The 15,551-nt window shown below is 39.0% G+C and overlaps 1 protein-coding gene across 1 annotated transcript in view; it reads left to right on the forward strand.

Annotated features, from left to right (window-relative positions):
• LOC134300112 (dynein axonemal assembly factor 5-like) overlaps positions 1-15,551 on the forward strand; it is a 92,184-nt gene that overhangs the window by 27,692 nt on the left and 48,941 nt on the right. The window contains exons 3-6 of the mRNA XM_062984771.1: positions 9,693-9,817; positions 10,155-10,273; positions 11,371-11,603; positions 13,307-13,534. Of these exons, the coding sequence (XP_062840841.1) occupies positions 9,693-9,817; positions 10,155-10,273; positions 11,371-11,603; positions 13,307-13,534 (705 nt within the window). The remainder of the gene's footprint in view (positions 1-9,692; positions 9,818-10,154; positions 10,274-11,370; positions 11,604-13,306; positions 13,535-15,551) is intronic.

A 15,551-nucleotide genomic window follows, 5' to 3' on the forward strand; every position in this document is an offset into this window, starting at 1 on the left:
GACAGTGAACTGAACAAGTGCATTGGCAAGGCCTCTACAACTATGTCCAGACTAGCAAAGAGAGTGTGAAACAACAGAAAGCTGACAGAACACACTAAGGTCCAAGTCTACAGAGCGTGTGTAGTGAGCACACTCCTGTATGGCAGCGAAACTTGGACTCTATGAGCCAGACAAGAACAGCAGCTCAACACCTTTCACATGCGCTGCCTTCGCCGCATCTTCAACATCACCTGGCAGGACAGGGTGCCCAATACCACAGTCCTCGAGAGGGCTGGCACCCCCAGCATGTTCACCCTACTGAAACAACGACGGCTGCGCTGGCTTGGACACATTGTCCGGATGGACGAGGGGCGCATTCCTAGAGACCTCTTGTATGGAGAGTTGGCCGAAGTAAAGCGCCCCACGGGCAGGCCTCAGCTACGCTACAAGGATGTCTGTAAAAGAGACCTGAAAGCCCTGGACATCAACCTCAACACGTGGGAAGCCTTGGCCACCGAGCGATCATCCTGGAAGCATACAGTGCAGAAGGGTCTCTCCAAGTTTGCAGAGAAAATAGCCCAAAAGACAGATGTACAACGCCAGAAGAGGAAAGTGCTAAGTGCAGCTGAGAGACCAGCATCAAGCTTCATCTGCACAAGATGTGACTTTGAGATGCTCATTCTAAAGTTTCTACATCTGTTTCATCTTGGGGGTCCTGTGATTCCTGTGAACAATGCATGGTCAAACGCATGGACTGTTGGGATTAGCCAATGAAACGACGACACCGAACTGTATTCTTTTTGAAGTATAAAAACACAAGTTTTAACAGGTCGGGGAAGGCCTGGTCAGATACGGTCTGAAGCCTTCCCGTTGGTGTTACATTCTTAAGAATAAAGGGTATTCTTATTTCCTAAGGCAAACTGGTCTGGCCTGGTTAATATAACAGAAAAAATTTTTTGCTACGACACTGGCATTTGCCTAACAACAGCTTAGGATCCAACTACTTAGCAACCTCAGTACGCTTTGGCAACTGCATAGCAAAACCTTGGGGTGCGGACGTCTCTCTGTTAGTAATGGGTCGTTCACGAGCGGTCCGATTCTATTGAACGGCTCTTTCGTATGAACCGAGTCGCATCTCTGGGAACCGTTATATATATGTTTTATATGTTCTTTTCATTTTTGCGCCGTTCTTATTGGCTGTAATACACCCATTCTGCTTCACATCAGTACAGGGAATTAATCAGTCATAATAAAAGCTGTTTATTGTCGGAATTCAAATCCGAAATCCGAGTATCGCGAAGAGTGAGCGCGACACACACACAGATAATAATATATTGTATAAACTTGCACAAGTGTGTTTTTTTATAAGTTCGGGCTCGTCAGTGAATGTAACTGTATTCGGTACAAAGAGATGTTATATTGACATGCTAGCGCGTTGTGCCACCCCATCCCATGGTTTTGAATAGCAAGATACTAACTGTTAGCTTAGCAAGCAAAACCCGATGGAATCGCTGTCTAAGCGCGTTCGAATAACCTGCCTTATAATAAGTCATTGACTTACTAGAATCCTCTCTACTGAGGCAGCTGCCTATGTAGGCAGTAAGACAGCAAGGCAGCTCACTAAGTGTTTGAACACACCCTATGCAGAGTGCTCCCTAGCTTTTGTGTTATCACCTCAAAAAGTGAGCATCCCCACTTACTTATTGATGTTATCTAGATGTATTATTTTGGCAAATGCGAGACAAGCATTTGTGTTTTTTTGTTTAGCAGTGCTTTGTACCTTGCCATTTTTGCCCAGCACCTTTCTTACTGTGGAACCTTAACTGAGGCAAGTGAGTCTTGCTGTTCTTAAGATGCTTTTCTAGGTTCTGTTGTGAAATCTAGGTTCCACTACAACAGTACTACCTGCAGTTACCTATACAGTATTAGATGGCAAAAGAAGATGTTCACTCTGAGACTTTAGGGTTACTGCACTGTTCAGCTTTATTGTGCCAATCTTGTGAGGAATCTTCTCTCCTCGCCATCTTTTAAGGTTAGATAACAGACTGACTGTTGGAGAATTGACATACGTTATCTGGTTTACTCATGACTTTTCAGTAACCATCATTTGACTTGAATTGTTTGATTAAAGGTTTCAAGACATTAGTGCCCAGGATTAACTGAGCAGCGTGTCTCTCAACAATTAAAACAGGGACAACAAAGCTAAATCCATACAACTCCCACCACAACCCACCAAGACAACATCTGAAGGAACCAACAAGTCCTCATTAATCACTTCCACGCTCTTCAGCCGTGACTGCATGCAACATGGTCGCCATTGATCCACTATCTAACATTTCTTTCAGTTAACACTAACACAGTGGTGTAAAACAAGCCATTGCTCTGGTCTACTCTCAGCAAATTCTGGAAAATCTCTGTGTTGTCCTTTGATATGGCTTCACAATAATAAGAAGAAACAGATGCATTGTCATCAGTGGAGGTGTCGTATTTAAGCCCCGTATTGACATCTTCCAACACTAGTTTTTCTCATTTTGACCAGCTTGTGTTTGATTGGCAGTCTGGGGAGTGTTCGCAGTGCAGTCATAGCTGACATGTTCAGGGGAGAAGCATTTGAAACAAAGTATGTACAGGGTGAGTCAAAAGTCGCAGGACACTCTTTTATTTCAGAAACGAAAGGGAAAATGACATCTGAATACCCCAGCAAGTAATGGGTGAGGGGGCCTATCTTTTAAACTATGTCCGGAACATTGCCGCCATCTTGAAAACCGCCATATTGGATCAAGGGCAAGTTTTTCCAATGGGAAGGTGGTCATGTAGTATATGTAGTGGTTCAAAAGTTATCAACACAGAAAGTTGCAACAACAACCGGAAACGTTCCCTGTGCATCACAGGGAACGTTCCCGGTTGTTGTTGCAACTTTCTGTGTTGATAACTTTTGAACCACTTTCTGTGTTGATAACTGTGTTGATAACTTTAGCTGTACATCACAGCTATTTGATGTGTTTAATGTGTTGTTCCTGAAGCTGAAGGCACTGGATCCAATTGTTATGAACCCGCATGAGAATCTCTGGTGTTTGTTGCGGAGTTTCTCAGCATACACAATTTGTTTGAGATGACCCCAAAAATAAAAGTCGAGTGGTGTGAGGTTGGGTGATCTGGGCGGCCATTCCACAGGACCACGACCAATCCAATGACCAGGGAATTGAATATCCAGCCACTGACGAACACCTGCGCCATAGTGTTGTGGAGCCCCATCCTGTTGCAAATAACAGGGAAAACTGCCATCTTTGGTCAGAATAGATGGGAACACTGTAGCATTGCATTGTCAGGTAGCACTGAGCATTTAGGGTCTGGCCGATGAAAATGGGTCTGATTAAACAGGTGCCCCATATTCCACACCACACCATAACCTTCACATCACGACTCTGGTGTCTGCCGTACAGTGAGGGTTTTCGTCACTCCAGTACCTCACATTCTGGTGGTTGACCTCACCACTGACATATAAATTGGCCTCGTCACTGAACAGAATGCCCTGTGCGAATGCAGGATCACGTTGATGTTGGTCTAACGCCCAGGTGCAGAACTCGACACGTCTATCAGGGTCATCCTCGGATAGTTTCTGCTGCAGCTGGATCTTGAAGGGGTGCCACTTATTGGTATGAAGAATCCGTACGAGGGATGACTGGCTGACACCACATTCTGCTGCGAGGCGTTGCGTGCTGCGTCATGAACATTTCGCAAAGGCTTTCCTTTTGTTTCCTGTGTCCTGTGACTTTGGACTCACCCTGTACATTCTACTGGGAACAGATCATTAACTCGTCCCACTCAGATATGGTACACTTTGCTAATTTATATTTTATAATTTATATAATTGTCACCAAAAAAACATGGTGGAGCCCTAATATTTGAATTAACCACCAGATTTGGTTTGGAAGCATCAGTGACTGTAGGCATCGACTGATTTATGCTAAAACTTGACATGGTAGGTTTACAAGGTGTTTTTAAGACTAGGCTCCCACCAGAGTAGCGTAATAGACGTACCAAGTAACCTTCTCCTCCCTGTGCTTGCAAAGTCAGGACTATCAATTGTGATATGTTTCTTATCACTTTGAGATGAAAGTAAAAGACAGTTCTGCCCCTACCAATGCTCAATTGTCTAATATCAAAATTAGACCCTTCACCTCTCGTGTCTGCCATGTTCTTTAAAACACAATACCCTTTAAGTTACAGCAGTACCAAATAACAAATAGAAATAGAACGAATTTGATCAAATATATGATACACAATTCACAAAATCCTTTGCTGAAATATTAAGAGTCATCAAGCAGCTGCTAAATCGACTATGAATGCTTAATTGTCACCAAAAAACATGGTGGAGCCCTAACATTTGACTTAACCACCAGATTTGGTTTGGAAGCATCAGTGACTGTAGTATTCGACTGATTTATGCTAAAACTTGACATGGTAGGTTTGCAAGGTGTTCTTAAGACTAGGCTCGCACCAGAGTAGCGTAATAGACATACCAAATAACCTTCTCTTCCCTGTGTCACGAATATTATAAGTCACAAATATTAAAAGTCATCAAGCAGCTGCCAAATCGACTATGAATGCTTAATAGAGAAAAAACACAACTAATCAGAATAACCAAAGACCCTACCTGAATGGTTCTCTACATTTATATTTATACCTACGTATTTTGTATACATCATTTATAAGAACCTATATATTACTGCTTTTATTACTATTTTTAGTTTTAGTCCATGTCATATTGTCAGATGCACAAGTTGTACATTCTTCCATGTACATTTCCTTTATACTGTATTCTTTCTCTACCACCAACCCGGCTACTTAAGTTAAATTTTTAGTATACTGTAATTTTATTTTTTGCATACTGTATATTACATACATTCACATTGTACATTTGATACTTATATTTGCTACTTATATTTTTGTATTTGTTCTTATTTTGTTCTTTTTTTTTTTTAAACTACTGGAGGCCTATAATTTCCCTCTGGATAAATAAAGTATCTATCTATCTGTCTATCTACCACAATAAGAGAAATATCTGAGAAAATTATACTATAAACCTCCTCCAAACCAAGGAAGAGACAAAACTCTGCAATCAAAACACAACATACACTGACTACCAAACTTTGGAACCTCATACAAAAAATGAAATACAAAGAAGTATAACCACATATCCAACCTCCAAGCTGAAATGGCAACCAGCGACGGGATATAGCAGAATGACTGGCTAAAGCCCTCAAAAAGCCTTAGCAAATAACAATTACGCCCCAGAATATGCCCCAGACTATCTGAATACAGAGATGAAGAAACAAATTAGACTTCATATCATAAGTTTTTAACCCAGAGGAAATACACTTCTTTTCAAAAAGCCCACAATGCAACAAAAGATCAAGGCAACATACAATACCAAATGCTGAAACAATTACTTTCGGAAACACTATCACTGCTCCTAAAACTCTACAGCCAAGAACAGCCATATTTTTCCCTCAGGATAAAAAAATATTTTTCTGTCTGTCCTTCTGTGTGTCTATCTATCTGTTTGTTGTCTTCTTTGACAAAAAGGCTATGATACCACATAGAGCAGGCATGTCCAAAGTCCGGCCCGGATCGGATTTTATCCGGCCCGCGTCTTGTTCATACAGCCGCCCAGCCTAGTCGGAAGGCAGAGCTGAGATTCGATACGATGTATTCGAAACCCCAACTCTGGTGAGCTAGCGTACCTGAGCGGCCTGCATATTTTATTGTTTAAAATAATGTCATTAGGGACTGTTGGCCCTCGGGCACTTTCACATTATCAAATCTGGCCCTCCTAGAAAAAAGTTTGGACACCACTGAACTAGAGGTATGGCATGATCAGAATCAGAATCAGATTTATTGGCCAGGTATGTGGATACACACAAGGAATTTGTTTCCGGTTGATGGTATCTCTCTAGTAATGGTACGATACAGTGTACAAGCAACGTATACATTAAACATTAAACACAAAATCACAAAATTATCCAAACTATAAGATTATATACACACAATATTAGAGATGTGCCGATCGGGGTTTTTGGCACCGATTCCGATCTGCGATCTCCTTTCAGGGACATCGGCCGATTGCGATCGGGGGGAGGGGGGGTTGGGGGGGTTTAGCAGTAAATAAAATAAATAAACTTAAAAAGAGCCTCACAGTGAAGATAAACCGGAGCAGTGCGCGCACGTGTGTGTTTGTGTGTGTGTGTGTTTGTGTGTGTGTGTGCCCTTAGAAGATACGCTTTGTTCACAGTATCGCTATAAGTGATTCATTGATTCATGAGTCGATTCATTTTTCGCCAAGCGTAAGTTTCTCTTCTCAGTTATCTCTCCGTGTTTACTGTTATTAATTAAATGTCGTGGTTTTAAATAAACACCAGCTACTACAGAACATTCTGTGTGACTCTCTTACATTAAAAAGCTTAATTAAAAAGCTTAATTAAACTGCTATTACCACAGATCTGTAACCGACCGTCAGACTCGTTCCGTCTAAGGAGCTAAAAGTTCAGCAGATGATCCTGAACTAACGAATTTGCTAATGAATAAACTTTTGCCTCTGATTGGCTCTGTAACATTTTCTGTTCTCATCTAGTACATCACAAGTAAGAACCGCTTACGATTTACCAAAGTGAACCAGGAGTTTATATAACGTGCTGATAGAATCGACTCAGATGTGACCGGGTTGAATGATCTTTTTAAAGTAAATATTACAATCAGCAAAATTACATCGTATGTATGATGCACAACGTTAATGATGTTATTTTAGGTCATGAAGAGCTTTCACTGTGGTTTCTGTACGATGGTTGATGAATGGTGATGTGATGGTTGGCGTCTGGATCAATCCACTGAGCTGTTAAGCTTAACGTGATCTTTTATATATCACACGATCGGATCGGCTACTTTTAGGAGATATCGGCCGATCGCCGATAGCATATTTTGATAAAAAATCGGCCGATACCGATTCATAGCCGATCGATCGTCCCATCTCTACACAATATACAGATATGTAATTTAGCAGCATCTGAAATATTTACAAAACAGTAAAGTGCACAACATGTAGGATGAGTACTACAGTGTAGTCAATTTGGCAGCAGATGAATATTTTTACGCTTACGTGTTATGTATTATCAGTCATTTATTTATTTAGGAGGGAGATGGCCTGTGGGAAGAAACTGCTTTTAAATCTGGTGGTTTTAATGTGGATGGATCTATAGCGCCTGCCGGAGGGGAGGGGTTGGATAAAGTAATGTCCAGGGTGTGAGGAGTCAGTGATAATTTTCTCTGCCCGTTTCTTGGTTCTTGAAGTATACAAGTCCTGGATAGAGGGCAGAGGAGCACCAATGATTTTTTCAGCTGACTCAGTCATTCTTCATTTTTTCAGTCATGATTCAAGACTTTTGCCGAACAGGACTTAGAGGTCGCCTCCTAACCTTTGTAACCAACTTTCTTGACAGACAATTCGAGGTCAGAATAAAGGGTGCACCCTATTAGGTTACCATAATAGGTCACCCTATTCTTAAAATTAAGATTGAAACAGAGAACCCTTCATGGTTGTTGAATCTACCATATAACACTGGACCAAATACTGTACCAAATACACGTTAGAACACTGAAAGGGAAGTGCCTTTAAAAACTAAACACCTTTAAAATCTTGGCCTGAACCAAATCTTTGTCTACAGTACACTGGTTAGAACTAAACTAGACTATGGATGCTTTGTCTACAGATCAGCCCAAAAATTTTACCTAAACAGCACACATCTAAACAGTTCATTATCAAGTCATTAGATTAGCAGTAGGAGTCTTCCACACCTCTCCCATACAAAGCCTCTACAATGAAGCACAAGCACCCTCACTCAAACACAGATGACCGAAACTGGTGCTGCAATACTCAATCTAAAGCAATCCATGAAACCTGGTCGACAAGTCAATTTACTATTTTACTCAGTCTCGCACAATAGCAAACCAAACTTTTGTAACTCGAATGAAACAACAATGGACTTAAATGCAATAGCTTAAACACCCCTCGACACCACGCCATCCTGGGAACTTAGAAGACATCGCCCATAACAAGAAATCAACCATTTGTGGTATTCGAATACATACAACAATTCTCAAATTCAGAGAAATACCCAATCCCACTTAACCATATGGACCTAAAAGAAGATATTACATAATACTTTGCTGTATACCAGGACACAGCGAAATAGCAGACAGTGAAAGTAGTAGAGTAGTAGAAAAAACAGGGCAGCTAATCATAAACTTTAAAACTCAGACAATGGATACCAAACCACTAGTGAACACATTTCAGAATGAAATGGAAAACTGAATGAAGCAATACAAATCACCAATAAATGAGATGAAATACACCCCAGCATAAACAGTAAATTAAAGACACTACATGGAAATCATGAGGATCACCCTAGACTAACACACCAGTACTTCATAAGAGAAAAGAATTCACCAACCTGTGAAACCTCCATCACAGTAAAACATATCCTAATGGAATGCCCCAAATACAAATAGGAAAAGCAACGACTACCTTTACCCAAGACAATAAGAAGGCAATCCACAGATTCCTCACAAAACATAAAATTTTAAACGTATATGTATGACTAACATCAGAAAACAACCACTAAAAGAACAAAGATCTAAACACCTTCCATGAATATTACAAATATGTGCCAGCATGGTGTTAAAATTTAATAATCTCTGCATTGTCTGCCAATTAAATTCTGGATTTATTAACAAATTTAACTTACCTATAAAGCGCTACATGGCATGGCTGCACAGTTGTAGTAGAACTTGTTGAGCACTACAGCCGCTTTTTATTTGTTCACAAGGTGCAGGGATCTGTTTAGTTCCTAAAATAATAATAATAAAAAAATTAACAGCAGGATGAAGTTCTCATCTCTGTTTGGGCTTCAAACACAGTATCAAGCAGCATCTTTGTAAAACATGACCCAGTTTTATGTGATATTTTGGGTCATGTGGCTGTGCTGGGTTTTGGCCCTTTAGGACTGTCCACCCAAAAGCGCAAAGCTGGTTGTGTATTTTCTGTTTTTAAGGCATATTGCCTTAAAAAAGGCATATTGCTATCCTGATGCTGTGATATTTTCTGTGCTGTGATATTTTCCTTGGTCTACCAGTATGTTTTACTTTTATAACCTTACCATTTTGTTTAAACTTGCACAAAATTTGTGTTGGATTTTCTTTCTCTAGTCATTTTCATTGTTTCAGTTGACAACATTCTTTTTGGAACCATGTTTTCTTTTAATTAGCCAACTCTAACAGCTCGTTAAAGTCTGTACTCACTTACTTTTAAATGCTCACTGATTTGCATTTTTAGACTTGTTTGTATTTGTTTTAGAAATCCAAATTATTTGGAATTTGTTTATTTGCTGCAAAGTAAAAAAAAAAGTTTTTAGTGTGGTGATTTCATAATTTTTTTTTAGGATAAATGGACTTTAAACTTAACCAAGTAGGATGAATGAGATGACTTAAACCTCACATGAATTTAAAATCTTCTAATTTTACACTAAATTTAAACATAAAGATGACTTGATTTATATTCATGTAATTGCATTTATTTAATTAGGACCATTTGACTTTATTGTAATACTTGATGTACTGCTGTTTTGGGAAATATTTGTTCATCTTTGTGTTCTTTTTAGGTGAGGAAAACTGTGACTTTGGTGGTTGGGGACTGGCTTCTCAACTTACGGGACAGATACTCCTATTTCCATAAGCTCATTCCACTGCTGTTGAGCAGCCTTAGTGATGACCTTCCAGAGATAAAGTATTAACTCAGAAATGCAAAGTATATAAGTGATACAATGAATCAAATGTATTAGTTAATAAAATATGAAATAGGATTTCAAAATGCGCTGTGTGCTAGCATTTGCTCTTAGGTAAAAACCGTATTAAAGCAAAAAAATTTTTTGCATGATATAAACAATGTTATATGTTGCACAACTACATTCTTTTACTTTCTTCGGTAGGTCAAACTTTTAAATCTGGCCCCAATTATTACTTTAAAACATATAAACACAAATACCACTTTTACTATTTGTCTGGTTTGTATAGCGACACAGGAGATTTTATTTGATTAGCAGAGCCTATCCATTTTTTCTCAGGACATTGGCTTGGAAACTGTGGAGACAAGTTGGCACTCAGTGGGAAATAGAAAATAAAGATGATCTAAAGGACAAAATAGACTTTCATCTGCCATCTCCTTTAGTGTACCAGTCTGTAGGTGAGTTTACCAAACATTATTTATATTGAATATTAATTTATAATACATGCCTATCAGGCATCTTGCCAAGATATCGCATAGCTCTCACTAGAGCCTTAAGCAAAGAATTCCCATTAGTACATTTTACCTGAAATGTCATTTGTAATGCAATCAAATTACTAATCTGTGATTTATTTTCTTCAACCCAAATTTAACAGGAAAAATTGGCATTAAAATTTTACATTTACAGTTTGATGCTTATAACTCTCGTCTCTTATAACCTCGTTTTTTTAAAAATCACAGAAGTCACGGATTTTCAAATTAAAGTCACATTTCACGGCAGTCATTAAATAACACTCATAAATTGAATAATAGCGTCAATGGAAGATACAATACACAGTCAGCCTACCTGAATAGCTCCCTCTTAAAGATGAAAATACTTGATGCTGATAATGGTCTGGATGGTCCTTTTTGTCTATGGTGCAGAGCACTCAGCATTCATTTCTTCCAAGAAAGATCTGAAATACTGATTTGTCTCACCACAGTGCCTGTTTGCACTGAGTTATGGTCCGTTCTAGATGCTTGCAAGTCCAGAGACACTGCTTCTGTACATGGTTAACATAGGGCTTTTTTATGCATGGTAAAGTTTTAAGTTGCATTTGTTAATGTGCTTGATAAAGTTTTGCCAAAGTTATCTTTTGCCTCATGTTGTTATATCAACTATTGATTAATGACTGTTCTTGATGCAATGCTGTCTGAGGAATTGGAGAGAAATATCTAGCTTAGGCGTGCATCCTTGCCCCTTACACACTGCAAATCCTCCATATGTCATTTAATGATATAATGCACTGTAGTGGGAGAACTATGCAAATCCATTTCAATCTTTCTTTGAGGAACATTGTTTTCAAACATTTTCCTTTTCTGGATTTTTTGAACCTCATTACTAGCCCTAAATTGCCCCATTGTTAAATACAGGAATGGATGTATATTAACAAATGAAATAAAGTTGACCAGACAAAACATGAAATATGGTGGGTTTTTACAGTCTGTAATGCAGATCACATTTTCCATACTGTCTCAACATTTTCTGATTTGAAGTTGGATTTTTTTTTTTATAGAGGAGCAGCCAGGACGGGGTTGCAAGGAGCTGGTGGTGAGGAACTTGGCAAAGCTGATGTCAGCTGTGAGCCGTGATGCTAGCGACTGGCTGGTGCAGACACGAGTAAAAACAATTCGGCTACTACGGATTATTTTGCTCCATGCTGAAGACCACTGCACACAGCACTTGCAGCCGTTACTTGCCATTCTGTATCTTGCCTGTGCAGACTCAGATCAAGATGTCATAGGAAATGTAAGATCATTGCTTACTAAGACAGTGTTGCTCATCCTTGAATTGCAAAATAGAGAATTGGGAATACTGGTGTTTTGCATATATTGTCTTTACACATGGACAACTAAATTGATAAATTTAAACCAAGATAATTGAAGAGAGAGGAAGACAGAGAGGTTATTAATTCCTAAGAGAAAGTGTTTTGTTTCAGCCGCATACAAGGCATGTTAGGTTCCAAAAGCCTTTTTTAAGTCAGATTTGTTTTAACTGCAAAAAAGTTTAAATAAAGTTGCAGGATATAAGTGACAAATATTGTCATATTGAAAACAAAATGGGCAGTTTTAAACATTTTAACTGCTCATGCTTTTGTTTCTTTTTTTCTAAATATTAACAAAAAGCAACCCTTTATTAGAAGTTAAATGTTTTATAGAAGAAAAAACATCTAAAACTTTGAATTTAGTACTTATTAATTATAGAGGACCCCTACTAACCAAATGCACCATTACACCATCACACAGTATAAAAGTTAACCCAAACAGGTTGTGTTTGCCAAATTCCCTAATATATGTATTCCACAGCAGAATTCAAGGTGTATTTAAACAGGCTATATTGTTTCTATGTACAAACCTTGTTTCCATAAAGGTGGGACATTTTGTAAAATGTGTAGGCATGTGTACCACTGTGTTTTAACACCTTTCCTATTATTCAAAGTTTTTAGTTGTTTGGGATGTGTGGATACTTACAGTATAATTGCAATTTTGTAAGTGGAATTCTTTTTTGATACAAGACTTCAGCTGCTCATCAGTTTGTGTTCACCATTGTCTGATGATCAGCACGGCAGGCAGAAGGAGTAAATCTTCCTACTGTAGTCCCAAATGGAATACAAACCCTGGGAGCTGCAGCACTGATGTGCCACACCTGATTTTTGGGCTATTTAAGGAAAGCATGGAGATCAGTGCAATGCAGAATTTTTTTAACTGAGCTCAGATGGTAAGGTAGTAGGCTGGTGTGCATCTTTGCTTATTTATAAGGAGAGCTGTCTATTCTTGCCGTTTTGCATGTTGTGAACGACTCTACTCACTTACGCATTTTTAAAGCCATCTTGCATACTTAAATTATTTGAAATGGTTTTTTAAACCGAATCAGTTTTTGAATTAACTCCACTCGAGCATTCTTTTCATTCTCTGCATTTTTAGCCTACCCTTGGGTAAAAGGCAATGGGACTTTGACTGTGTGTTGGTTGGTGGAGTAAAACGTTCCACATTAAGCAGTCGGGTGGTCCACCAACCAACCGATACATTGTCACACAAGTCCCAATGCCTCTCTCCCAAGGGTAGGGAGTGTAACTTGAATTTTCAATTACGTCTATCAACTCTTTTTTTGCCTCTGTGCCGACTATTTATTGGGTGTGTTGCAGGCCTCAAAATCTAAATTTGTTTTTTTACAAAATACAAAATAAATCAAGTTGGTCAGCAAAAACACTTGGTCATTTTTTTGTGATGTCAGTTAAATAAAGATATAATAAAATTCCTAAATCATAGATGCTTAAGTTTATTGCATTTTACAGAATAATCCAACTTTTTTGAAAATGTTGTTTGTAATAATTGCCAGATTCTAAAAATATTAAATAGTTCCCTTATTTAGCACCAGAAAAGGTGTCACCACAACTTGCACTTCAACTTTCACATTCTTTCTTGGGGTTTTCCTTTCTTTTTTTAACCTAGGGTTTGGAGTCCGCCAGACTCCTGGGGGTGTTTGTAAGCCCAGAGGTCTTTCTCAAGCTCCTCCTACCTCATGTGGAAAACTCTTCTCTTTGCTCTTCATCTCCTTGGGCTCCTCTTATGGTACTAGCAGCTGTGCTGAAAGGGAGCAGCAGGAAGGCACTGTGCCCACACCTCTTGCAGATTGGAGAAACACTCGGCAATCCGGATGTTTGCCAGGAGTCTCAACAGGTCAGAGAATGTTAAGTCCCTCTTCTTCTGACTAAATGATCTGTTCAGAGTTTAAAAAAAGGACTTTTTAGATTGTTTTGTTCTCTGATTTTACTTAAAATATCTAGCTCACAAACTTCACTCTGTTTCCTTTTTTTACTATGTAACACATGTTTAACCCAAAGGTTCTCAACATTTTGGCAAATGTAGTTTACTGAGCCTATAGCACAGCTGGGATTCGACCCTTGGATCTCAGCGGTAGTAGACTAGCATGCTTTACTGTCGTGCCACTAAGATCAACACACTTCCCTTCCAGCCGCTTCTTATCACCTGCCACTATTGAGTTCCAGCAAAGAGCCATATCACATTTGGAGAGTCACACTAAACTCCATGTGAATAACCACCCCCACACACACACTCTCATTGGGACAGTATGGAAAATGCTAATAAAAATGCATTGTTGCTTACATTTACTTTGACTTTTATTTGATTGCAGACAGCTTGAACCCAAGATATTTAATATTTTGTTTGCTTAACTTTATTTCATGTGTTAATATACCTCCATTCCTGCATTTCAGGCCTGCGACACATTCCAAAAAAAATTGGGACGGGCAATTTTGGGCTAATAATGAGGTGAAAAAAAAACTAAATAATGATGTGATTCCAAACAGGTGATGTCAACAGGTGATTGTAATCATGGTTTGGTACAAAAGCAGCATTCAGGAAAGGCTGAGTCTTTGATAAGCAAAGATGGACAGAGGATCTCTAGTTTGTCAACAAATGCATGCGAAAATTATTGAAATGTTCAAAAACAATGTACCTCAAAGAAAGATTGGAAGGGATTTGTATATTTCTCCCTCTACATAATTTCAGCAAAAGATTCAAGGAATCAGGAGGAATTTCAGTGCGTAAAGGCCAAGAGCACAAGCTTAAGCTGAACGCCTGTGATCTTCGATCCCACAGACGGCACTGCATCAATAACTGTCACTCAACATTAGCAGATATAACCACATGCGCAAGGGATTACTTTGGCAAACCTTTGTCAAGCACTACAATACGGAGTTACATGCACAAATGCCACTTGAAACTTTACTGTGCAAAAAAGAAGCCTTATTTTAACCATGTCCAGAAGCGGCATCGACTTCTCTGGGCTCTGAGGCATCTAGGATGGACCATCACACAGTGGAAACGTGTATTGTGGTCAGATGAATCACCAATCCAAAATTTTTTGGAAAAAATAGACGTTGTGTGCGCCGGACCAAAGACGAAAGATAAAACCAAAGATATAACCATTCAGACTTTTGTCAACAAGAAGTCCAAAAGCCAGGGTCTGTCATGGTATGGGGCTGTGTCAGTGCCCTTGGCAAAGGTCATTTACACTTGTGTGATGGCAGCATTAATGCAGAAAAGTACATTGAGATCTTAGAGCAACATATGCTGCCTTCAAAACGTCATCTTTTCCAGGGACGTCCATGCATTTTTTAACAAGACAATACAAAACCACATGCTGCACACATTACAAAGGCATAGCTGCGGAAGAAGAGGGTACAGGTACTGGACTGGCCTGCCTGCAGTCCTGACCTGTCCCCAGTAGAGAATGTGTGGAGAATTTTAAAATGAAAAATGCGACAACGACGACCTCGTACTGTTGCACATCTTAAGACGTGTTTGCAGGAAGAATGGGTATCCTCGGTGCCAAAATGTCTTAAGTGTGGTGAAAAGGAATGGCAACATTACAAAGTGGTAAATGCTTTACCGTCCCAACTTTTTTTGGAATGTGTTGCAGACCTGAAATGCAGAAATGGATGTTTAATAATAAATGAAATTAGGTTGACCAGACAAAACATTAAATATCTCAGGTTCATCCTGTCTGCAATGAACTAAAAGTCAAAGTAAATGTAAGAAACTGTTTTGTTTTTTTTAACTGTTTCTTTATTATTTGCAATTTCCATGCACCAACTTTTTTCAGATTTGTGGTTGTATAAACTTTTATTTTGCCATTCCCAACTTTGAGTGTGGTGAAGGCATCAAATTCTAA

Source organism: Trichomycterus rosablanca, chromosome 22, assembly GCF_030014385.1.
Source record: "Trichomycterus rosablanca isolate fTriRos1 chromosome 22, fTriRos1.hap1, whole genome shotgun sequence".
Classification (NCBI taxonomy): Eukaryota; Metazoa; Chordata; class Actinopteri; order Siluriformes; family Trichomycteridae; genus Trichomycterus; species Trichomycterus rosablanca.